The following is a 12,093-nucleotide window of genomic DNA, read 5'->3' as shown; positions in this document are numbered from 1 at the left end:
ATTTGAACCTCTTACGCTCTTGTCCTCTGTCCACCCGTTCTTGTTTCTCATATTTTATTTAATAGGTTAGGGCCTGTGGAGGAGGGAAGGGAGTTTGTTGCCACACCGCCCGTCCTGCATTCATCATTGTCATATCTGCTTGCCGTATGCTGTGGTTCTCCGGCGGATCTCCAGCGGATCAGGAACCAACAACCAGAGTTTTTGAACCATTGATCCATCTGTAGGAAATTAAAGAGGCTTGGGATATAAATTGTACAGTACAAATGAAGTTCACCCCCTTTTTATTTTAAAAATAATAATAAATCTCCGTATCGTTCCATCACGTTCCATCAGTCTGTCATATATAAGGTTATTTTGTCGTCCTCTACCGCAAACGAATCCCAGCACCACTCAAATCTCACAAGAAACCATACGGCATACCATACTACATACCCCCTGCAGACAAAATAAAGGAAAAAAAAAAAAAAAAAAAAAAAATGAAGCTCCCCCTCCTCCTCGCTCTCGCCGCACTCGCACCCCTTGCATGGGCCACCCCCGCAAGCAGCGCACACCCAAGAGGGTTACAAGGACCACCAGGACCAGGACCAGAACCAGAACCAGAACCAGAACCAGGACCAGAACCAGAACCAATGCCAGACCCAACAGTGTCAGAACCATACGCCCAATCAGCACCACGCACCACGGGGCTCTCTCTTCTTGTGGGGGTGAAATATTGCGCGCTCACTTTCTACTGCACGACTCATAAACAGTGCGCGGAGCAACCAGACTGCAGGGAGAAAGCCCACTATGACCCGACCCGAATCTATTGCGGGCGCCTCTTCTATCCCCATCAATGCGTTGTGCGCGGATCTCCAGATCCCCATCCCATCACAAGATTTGATGGTTTGGCGCCTGCTCCTACTTCTTCTTCTTCTTCTGCGCCTGAATTTGCTTATACTGCTGCTCCTCGGAGGGCGTGAATATGAACAATAGTGATTGGTGTCGATAGCGATGGCGATGGTGATCATGAGGATGAGGGTGATCGTGATGATGAATAATACTCCATTCGTTCTGCGCTTGTGATTTTTCAGTATATAGACTGAGAGATGGGGGATGGTGGTTGGTTCGAATCTGATTTTTTTTTTTTTTCTTCTTTTCCTCTCGTTACCCTTGAGACCCCACTGTGTATGTAATTTTTTAGCTCTTGCTATTTAGCTTAAAGTTTTTATATTAAAGTTTTAATCCGTCTACCCAGGTCCCCTCAAATGCATCTTGAGTCGATACAAGCATGGTTGGCTCACTATCGCTTTTTCCCCGCCCATGCCCGAGAAAGCGCTTGCTCTGCTTGGTTTTGAGGAAGAAGATTATACCCGCTTGAGATAGTATGGTATAGAAAGATGTCTTTTGAGATGTATTAAGGAGCCGGTGTATATTTCTTCCGTCAGTCGGTGGTCAAATCTGTAGATATATATATATATATATAACGCCCCCAGAGAGGCAGAGGGGCGGGCAGACAGCACGTAACACTAGTGGGTAGGTAGGCAGGCAGGCAGGTAGACGAAGAGCGAGTAAGTAAATCTTCAATCCTCAAGCCGGTTTTTAATGTGAGCAGGACTACGAGCAGTCTAACAGGCCCGAGGGGAGAGGGCAGCGGGCAGGGTGGCAGAGAGAGATCGCCAACTATTTTCATGAACCATGTGAGTGATCAATCACTGAGACGAGAGACCATCATCATCATCATCATCATCATCATCATCCTCTTCTCTCTGCACAAATAGTATAGGCTGTAAGTAAAAGTGCTAGTAGATAGAACATTGAGGAAAAAAATACGGCGCGTAGACTTTGACTTCAGAACGACGGTTGGTTCGGGTCGGGTCGGTTGCTTAGAGTTTCTGCCAAGGAATCCGGGGGCCCGTTCCACTGGAGCGCTTCCGCCGGTTAGAGCCGCTTACCATACTAACTACACAGTTAAACGGTCAAAACTATAAAACATGTATAATGACTGACACCCGAAGTAGAAGTATGTCCCAATGAGGGGCAACATGGATCATGTTGTTAACTTTTGATAATGTTACCAATCTGGTACTGTTGCTCCATAGATTCAACGCCTTCCATCGGGTTCATCTATAAGTTAGTTGAAACATGGCTAGAAAAAAGCTGACTGATCTCTGAAGCATGGTCAACTCCATGTCAAACCTCATCTAGAATACTCCTCTGTACATACATACACGTATAGCTTCTCGCTATCTCAAAAACACTCAATACTCAACACACACTCTTATTATAAAGGTAAGAATTATAGAGTAGCTCCTCTCTAGAATGATCAATTAACAAACACTTCTACTTTTCAAAATATAGCCAGTATTGTGTTGTGTGAAGAAATGAGTCTATTAGTGTATGTAAATGAGATTGTTCTACCCATGATCAGGGTTGATTTTCTAACCGTGTTCAACTTCTTGAGATCTTTCTAACCGATTACTTATAATAATTTAGTCTAGTTAGTGGTATATCGCAATATCATACATTTTCTATGAGAGTTTCAGGAACCCACGTTCAAATTGTAGCAGTAGCATCACATTAGTTTCCAGTAGTAATAACTAATAAAATAGACCTTGTAATAAGTTGGTAAACTAAAAGAGAAACACCTAGATTGCACAGGAGCAACATTGCTAGCAAATAAAGGGTGGGAGATGTGTTACCTGTCCATCCATGGTTGAAACCCTAACGCAACCGTGTTCTCTTCATCCACAGATGTCCCGTATGGGCTACCTCTTCCTTGCACCGGATGGAATTCCCCATGTGGGGAACGTGGTGGGCTATGACGTGCTCAAAGCTATAGGCATGGCGTGGGGGGACAGCTGAACGCTTGTTTACTCTTCCCATCAAAAGACATCACACATAGCTGGATAGAACATAGAAGAGGCCCCTTGTATAAGGTTTTGTTTCACCTTTTTCTTCCTACCTTGGGGTATCCGGGAGAAGCCTAAAGGGCATGGGAGCGTGGCATGCACATGGCCGGAACTAACTCGAGTTGATTTATAAAAACGGGGCCTCGCGAGTCTTGAATCTTCTCTCGTTCATGCTTCTCAAAGGCCTTCGAAGAAGAGAAGAAACAAACGGAGCATTCGGAAACCATCGATTGATCTCTGCTTGCTCTCCCCCTTCAATGCGTCCAATCTTCAACCATGAAGCTTCAGGCTTTGCTTTCGCTCTGCTTCCTTGGTGCAGTCACCGCCGTTCAGTCAGCTAAAGTGGTATGTTGTGTTTTGGTTTATGCCCACCTTGCTCAAAGCCCGCGCGAGGAAAAAAAAGAACTCGATAAAAAAATTCTCTTCCTCCCAACCCGGGCGTTGACGTTTGACAACGTCAACAGCAGGGGCGGAACTCAATCCCAACTCCGCGGTCCTGAAGTGAACTAGGGACTTTCATACTTCAAAAGGAACTCAGGCAAGATTAATCTGATTAATCTGATGCACAGGATGTGTACGACGTTCTCCGGAACCTAACGAGCGATCCCCTAGGATTTATACATCTGGGTGACGATGGGGTCGCGCGCTCTTTCAGCCCAAATGGCACAGTGATTGACGCCGTAGGGCTAGACACTGAGCTGCTCATGAAAGCTGCTCAGGACTATAAAGATCCAAGCAAGCGGAAACACTTGACAGATCTTTGGACGGGCGTTGACGGCACCAATGTCACTCATCGTGATCGCTATTCACCCCGCAAGGATTTGCTTCCTACCCTCCTTACGGATAGCAGGTTGGGAAAGGAACTTAGGGAAAAAGACGAGGAACAGAGGGCCAAGTATGGGCAGTCGCCGAATAAAAGGGGCGGTGTTCTCGATCCCAATGTCAATTGCTTTGACATAGTCTGTTACACTCAATTAACCTGCGTGTGGTTACAATGCCGCGACTGTGTAGTTTATGACCAATTCCGGGGCACCAATTGCATATAAAAGCGAGGGGTTTTGGAAGAGCAGAGGGTTCCATACCGGAAGAACGTAGGGTTATTACACGACCGGATTATGGTTGTTCAACCATTTCAATCGGCGACACGGTCGCTGAGCTGTAACTTAATAAGGCCCCAGGTAGGAAGCAGCAAACTCAGGAAGCAGAAAACTTGACCTCGCTAAGTGCGCCACTTGACCTCGTTATGTAAGCTGACCACAAATGTGGCCTGTGCCACTACCTGACCTTGCTCAATACATCTTTGTAATTTGAAACCACTCTTTCTTTCTTAATTATTTATCATCAATTCTATAATCAATTCTATAATCAATTCTTAATTGATTATAAAACAATTCTTCTCTCATTATAACTTTTATATATGAAGAAGACTTTACTAATTTTATTAATAATTAATTTAATACTGAAATTATTCTTGAATTTAATAATAAAGTAAGTATTTATATAATTTATACTAAATTAATTATTAACTGATTTTCAATCAATTATTACTTACTTAAATATATAGATTGAATTTATTTTTATTACTATAATTAATTAATAATTAATTCAGAATTAATATAATATAATAAAACTGAAGTAATAACTGATCAGTAGTATTATATAGAGATAGTTATTTAAAAAGCTATATAAGTAAGCTTAACTATCTTACTTGAATAGTGAGCTTATAAGCTACAGAGTTATTATAAGAATATCACAGATATAATACTTAGTATACTAAGAAAATTATATAAGAAATACAGAAAATTTTATATATATTTTAGTAGAAGAAAATAAATCACTAATCTCTTTAATTAAGAGTCAGTATCTAGCTATTCTATATAAATAATAAATGAATACTTCTCTTTTATTCTATAAGTAAGAATAGCTGAAGTAATATCTCAGTAATATCTTACTACTATAAAAGAGTAATCTGCTGATCTTATATAAAAATAAGATTTTTATATTTATTAATTAAACCTTTCTATATTATATCTGAATAATATTATAGAGTGATTAAAAACTAATTTAAATAATCTATAAAATAAATGAAATTATCTGTAGAGAAGTAATAAGCTGTATAAAATTATAATAAAATTTTAATATAATTAGAGATATGATAATATTCTTCTCTTTAAGAGTATAGTTCTAATACTCTTAAAATTACTAAATTAGAACTTATCTTTATTATATAGTAATTGTCGGATTTCTCTCTCTACGGGCCGACTGCTTTCATCTAAGCAAGGTGTACATCAATCACTTGATAAACACCTATACATATAAAAGACCGTATAATAGATAGATCTTAATAATACAATCAACTATTATTATTATATCATCTTTATCAGATTATGTCTCTTTTGTATATAAGAATTTACTCTAATTTGATATATTCTTACACTTCATACTCTTAAATTAAAGATCTAATTAAATTCTGAAATGCTGTATTAATGATTCTACAGCTGCTCATCACAGATTGAAAAGAATTATTGATTTGAAAATCAATTAATCTGCTACAGACTTTCATAACAAGTCTGCAAGCAATCTCTGTGTTCTCACATAAATAGAAGATATTCAATACAGTCAACATGTACATATAATACCTCTGAACAAGAGCTGCTTGAGCTGCAATCATCATCTCAAACAGCTCAGAAAGTTCAAACTGAAATGAATACAGAATATAATATAAGTTTAAGAGAGAGAGAAGATCTCTTCTTAACAGAATACTCTACACTCACTTAAGATAGCTCTGCTGATGAGATTACTGAAATGTTAATATACTTCACTTATCTATAAGAGACAGAGTTCTCAGAAGCAGATGCAGTAAAAATCACTCATAAACAATAATTATAGAAGTAGAGAATAAATCTCAATCTCATTACAACTGTAAACTCAGTTACTAGAACAGATAAGTTTCATGAATTCAAGAATGATTACAGTTATGTTGAAATGAAGATTATTATAAAGCTCTCAGAGCTGAAAGACTATAATATCTGATACTGTGAAATTGAATTAAAAGCAGTTTTAATTAATGTATTTCTCATTCTTACAGATAAAGAGCTTTCTCTGAATACTCAGCTTATAAGTAATGATTTAAAAATCTGACAATATAAAGAAAGTCAATTATAAAAGTGTATATGAAACTCAATAAAGACTGAGCTGTAAACACTTATTTAATTCAAACTCAATCAGGCTGATGATAATAATATTATTAGAATGAAATGAACTGCTGCACTATAATAAGCAGTTGAATTGAAATATCAAATGCACTGAGCAGATCTTCAATTTAAATTATATAACAAGATTGTCACTATATTAATTACTAATTATGAAAATGATATTACACTGTATGTAAAGCACTGACAGGTGATAATAAATAATATTAACACACATAGCTAATCAATATTCAAAGACTTTCTCACTCAATGATTTATACATGATCTGAAGACTTATACACAATCATTCATTCAAATCTATCTTAAGAATCTTTATCAAGGAATTTTAAAGATATCTGTCTCTGAGATCAATCTTGATAATCTCATTGATAATCTTGTCTGCTATAAGACAGTTATCAGATCAAATGACAACAAAAAGAAAATATCAGCGAAAGAAGCTGAAAAGAAAAAGAAAAAGAAGAAGAACAAGAATGATGATGATAAAGCAGAACTCACTGAGATAATCAAGCTCAAATCACAGTAAACTAATCATGACAGAGAAAGAAATACATCTAATCTTCACTGTGAAAACACATTTAATACAGTGATAAAGTGTAAGTATCGTATCTGCTACAGACATAATAAGACTGATTACTTTCTTAAGAACTGAAAAGATTAATTATCAGAATATCAAAGAATCAATTATTCTGTGATTAAATACTATACTGAAAAGATCTTAATATTCTCTATCAGTGAAAAGAACTTCAGTTTTACATCTACTATGAAAGCTCTATCTGTTACTACAGTCTGTAGAGATTCTCTATAATACTTAAACACTGCAGCTTTCTACACTATGATATCTGATAGAAGTGTCTTCAAATACATATACACTTCAGATGACAGAGAAGAACTTAACTCTGCAGAAGAAATCAATAATAAGCTAATCACATCTACTGACATTGATGAGATCTGCATTTATATAAATGAAATAAAATTAAATCTGCAGAATATTTACTACTCATCAGCAGTCTTCTACAATCTCTTAAGCTTCAGTCAATTTATTGATGAAGAATTTGACTTTGAACTTCTCTGAGATAAGAATGATCACATCATTGATTTTGAAATAATTGATGAATATGATTAACACTTCTACACTGTGGAAACAAATCATCATATCTATCTATTCACAGTATTTATAAAGTCACTCTAGCTGCAGTTACACAGGTATTTCTGAATTATAATAATACACTCTTTGCATAGTATGTTTATCTAGAACATCTGAATATCACTGATATTCAATGACTGATAAAAGACTTCATCTCTGACATTAAAATCAAGAGAGGCTCTGAAATATCATTCTATGAGACCTGTAAACTCATGAAAGCTAAGAAGAAGATCTCACAGATCTCTATGATAAGAAAAAACACTCATGACATCTGTCTGCACTTTGATATTACAGGAGACAGTAAATTCTTCATCATTCTTGATAATTTTTCTTCATCTCTTCAAGGCTACAGATACCTACTTCTTATAGTAGATGATATCACATGTTATAAGACTGCTTATTTTCTCAAGAACAAAGACTAGCTGCTAAATGTTGTTGACTTTCATCTTAAACATCTCTAAAATCTGAATATAAAAGTTGTATTTGTGCATTCTGACAGAGCTGCTGAAATAAGTGATTAACAGATGCAAGCAGTTCTCATCAAATTCAGTGTTAAATGAGAGTTAATAGAACTCTATACTCTCAATTAAGATGATGTTGCAGAACAGTTCATTCAAACTGTTATCTCAAAAGCTCACACTATAATGATACAAGCAGGCCTATCAGTCAAGCTATGAGCAGAGGCTGTGTTTACAGCAATACTATATATTAACATAGTCTCAATGAGCATCTTTTTATTCTCAGATGCAATTCAACTGAAGAATCAGATTCTGCTAATTCTCTATAAAGTATGAGAAGACAGACTGTTCTTACACAGCAGTGACTTACAGATCATTGAATCATCAGTTTACATTCTCAAAGAAGATCTCTGAAAAGATTATAACAAGTTTGCTGAACACAGTAAATAAATAATTCTAATTAAATATTACAGTGAAATGATATATAGAATATAGAATTCTGTGAAGAATGAAGTCATTATATTCAGCAGTGTGAAATTCAATGAGAATGTCACACTATCACAGCTAGTGAGCTCAGCACTTAATAATTACAACACAATTGATATATCTTACACACTGACTACAGAAATACTCATCTGTAATGATTATCTTCATACTAATCTGATACTGATCTCTGCATCTCTGCAGAAAGAGTTTCTCTCTGTATAGATATCAGTTAAGAACACTTCTCTCTCATTCACTGCTACAGTCATGAGCTGCAAAGTCAGACATCTCTGAAAGAAAGTTAATAAGAAGTCATCTACAATCTCAAAAAGATGCAGAAGATCTTGAAAAAATAATACAACTTTCAATCTTATTACTCTGAAGATATTCAATGTCATTGAATTTCAGCTCTATTACACATTTAAGATCTGTGCTGCACACTGAGGCTCTGAGACTGTTATAGAGATTAAAGTTTTATAAATATATAAGAAGATAATTACATCTTTGCAAAAGAATGCTTAAACAGCTGTTATAAAGAAAGAGCTTAACTCTGTAGCTGAGTATAAAATTTTCAAGATTATGAACAAGTTAACTGCTAAAACTCAGATTCTTGATAATTACTGAGTTTATTATATCAAAATCAATACAAATGACAGTATATTATTCTACAAGATAAGATGAGTTATTCAGAATTTTCATTAATAAAAGAGTATTAATTTCAATGATATCTATGTCTCTGTTATCTCTGCTTCTGTTATCTGTGCTATACTTACAGTAGCAGCAGTAAAAAGTTGAAATATTTATCAAGTTAATTTCATCACAGTATTTCTGAATACAGGCCTGTCATCTAATGAGCAGCTCTACATGAGACAACTGACTGAATTTGATAATAATACTAGTTATATATGTCTACTTCTGCAGTCTCTCTACAGCCTTAAACCGACTCTCTACCTGTGATTCAATCTACTTATAAGTCATCTCAAGAATATCAGCTTTGAATCCTCTCATTATGATGAGAGTCTCTGGTTCAAAAGAGACTCTCAAATATTTCTCACTCTCTATGTAAATGATGTCAAGTTAATAGATCTTAATACAGATATCATTGAACAGATGTTTCATTAAATCACTGATTGATTTGCAGTGAAAGATCTGAGATCTGTAAATCACTACTTAAGTATGAAGATTGAGAAGAATGACAGTGATATTAAGCTGTCATAAGTCATTCATATTGAATCAATGTTGAAGGAATTCAGTATAACTGATTTCTGAGCTGTAAGAATTCTCATGAAATCTGTCTTTGACCTGCTCTTCAACCCTGAACCTTTTAATGAGTTCAAATATCAGTAAGTCATTGAATAACTTCAATATCTTATCATATACACTCATTCTGATATATCTTTTACAACTGTCAAACTCATCTATTAATTAAGTCTATACAAGCATGCTGAGCTGCAGTCAAACAGCTCTTTCAGTATATTCACAGCACAACTGATCACTATATTCACTACATCACTGAAGTGAAAAAGCTCAACTTTAAAGTCTTTACAGATTCTGATTGAGCAGGTGATATCAGTGACTGCAAATTTACATCAGATCTTCTCATCTGTCTCACTGATAGATTAATTGTGTGAAAATTCATCAAGCAGATGATTGTAACACTGAGTATCACAGAAGCAGAGTATATATCTGTCTCTGAGAGTCTCAAAACTGTAATCTGGCTACATGAATTACTTATGAAGCTTGGATTTCTATTCTCTGATTTTATAGTTTCTCTATACATTGATAATAACAGAGTAATTACTGTAGCAAATGATGAAAAGATCACCTGCAACATATATCATATTGATATTAAATATCACCACATCCGCGATACTGCAGCTGCAGGTGTTATTAAAATTATACAGATAAACATCATCAGTATAGCTGTGAACACTCTAATAAAAGCTCTAACAGCTGAAGTTCATGAAGATGCTCTGATTAATATGAGAATCTGAACATCTACAGCCAGAAAAGCTCTGAAGACATTCTGACAGATACAGAGTCTTATTAGTCTGCTACTTCTACAGTAGTTCATACATTTATTTATTTATCTCACTGTTTTCTCTACTTTCTTATTCTCTGAATTCTTGTTAGTTCTCTGTGAAATCTTTAATGAAAGACACTACTATCTTTTGTATGTAATATTCTTTCTTCAGTTATAGAACTGATCTGCTGAGTTGTAAATATCTACTCAGCAGAGCATCAGTCAAGAAGAATGTCAGATTCCTCTCTCTACAGACTGACTGCTTTCATCTAAGCAAGGTGTACACCAATTGCTTGGCAAACGCCTACACATATAAAAGACCGCACAATAGATAGATCTTGATAATACAATCAACTACTCTATTATATCACCTTCATCAGTAATAATTATTAACTGATTAATAGTATATATACTGTGTATAATATAAAGAAATAGATAAGTTTCTTTACTGACTATATAAATCTTCTTTTTCTCATCTCTGTTCAAACTAACTATATAATAAGTGTCAGATTCTCTCTCTACGGGCTGACTACTTCTGTATAAGCGAGGTGTTCACTAATCACTTGGCGAATGCCTATTATATATAAAAGGCCACATAATAGATAGATCTTAATAACTAATTAACTACTCTATTATATTATCTTTATCAGATTATGTCTCTTTTATGCACAAGAATTCACTCTAATTTGCTATATTCTTACACTTCATACTCTTAAAATTAAAAAGATCTAATTATATTTTAAAACACTGTATTAGTAGTTCTGCAGCTGCTTATCACAGATTGAAAAGAATTATTAATTTCAAAATCAATTAATCTGCTACAGACTTTTATAACAAGTCTGTAAGCAATCTCTGTGTTCTTACATGAATAGAAGATATTCAACACAGTCAATGTATACATATAATACTCTCAAACAAGAGTCACTTGAGTCATAATTATCATCTTAAACAGCTTAGAAAGTTTGAACTGAAATGAATACAGAATATAATATAAGTTTAAGAGAGAGAGAAGATCTTCTCTCAACAGAACACTCTATACTTACTTAAGATAGTCTCACTGATAAGATTACTGAAATGATAATATACTTCACTTATTTACAAGAGACAGAATTCTCAGAAGCAGATGTAATAAAAATCACTTATAAACAATAATTATAGAAGCAGAGAATAAATTTTAATCTTATTACAGTCATGAACTCAGTCACTGAAATAGATAAGTTCTGCAAATTCAAGAATAATTACAGTTATATTGAAATGAAGATTATTATAAAGCTCTCAGAACTGAAAGACTATAATATCTGATACTGTAAAATCAAATCAAAAGCAGTTTTAATTGATGCATCTCACATTCTTACAGATAAAGAGCTTTCTTCAGATACTCAGCTTATAAATAATAATTTAAAAATCTGATGATATAAAGAAAGCTGATTATAAAAGTGTATATGAAACTTAATAAAGACTGAGTTATAAACACTTACTTAATTCAAACTCAATCAGACTGATAATAATAGTATTATCAGAATAAGACAGACTGCTATACTATAATAGATAGTTGAATTGAAATATCAAATACACTGAGCAGATCTTTAATTTAAATTATATAATAAAATTATCATTATATTAATTACTGATTATGAAAATGATGTTACACTGTATACAAAGCACTGACAGATAATAATAAATAATATTAATACATATAACTAATTAATATTCAAAGACTTTCTCACTTAATAATTCATTCATGATCTGAGAACTTATATATAAACATTTCATTTAAATCTATCTTAAGAATCTATATTAAGGAAATTTCAAAGATATTTATTTCAGAGATCAATTTTCATGATCTCCTTGATAATCTAGTCTGCTACGAGACAGTTATCAGATT

The 12,093-nt window shown here is 34.4% G+C and overlaps 2 protein-coding genes across 2 annotated transcripts; both read left to right on the top strand.

Annotated features, from left to right (window-relative positions):
- Positions 1 to 476: 476 nt before the first annotated feature.
- Positions 477 to 1,470, top strand: BDBG_02298 (uncharacterized protein; the record flags this gene model as incomplete). Its single annotated transcript, XM_031720727.1, has 1 exon — positions 477 to 1,470. One exon carries the CDS (start codon positions 477 to 479, stop codon positions 957 to 959), a length of 483 nt encoding a protein of 160 aa, XP_031576993.1. The 3' UTR covers positions 960 to 1,470.
- Positions 1,471 to 3,085: 1,615 nt separating this feature from the next.
- On the top strand, positions 3,086 to 3,957 carry BDBG_02297 (uncharacterized protein). The gene is made up of 2 exons (XM_002627580.2): positions 3,086 to 3,233; positions 3,458 to 3,957. Exons 1-2 carry the CDS (start codon positions 3,165 to 3,167, stop codon positions 3,932 to 3,934), a joined length of 546 nt encoding a protein of 181 aa, XP_002627626.1. The 5' UTR covers positions 3,086 to 3,164; the 3' UTR covers positions 3,935 to 3,957.
- The last annotated feature ends 8,136 nt before the right edge of the window (positions 3,958 to 12,093 follow it).

Source organism: Blastomyces gilchristii (assembly GCF_000003855.2).
Source record: "Blastomyces gilchristii SLH14081 genomic scaffold supercont1.3, whole genome shotgun sequence".
Taxonomy (NCBI): domain Eukaryota; kingdom Fungi; phylum Ascomycota; class Eurotiomycetes; order Onygenales; family Ajellomycetaceae; genus Blastomyces; species Blastomyces gilchristii.
The sequence above is the reverse complement of the archived record's forward strand: the minus strand, read 5'-3'. Positions and strand labels throughout refer to the sequence as shown.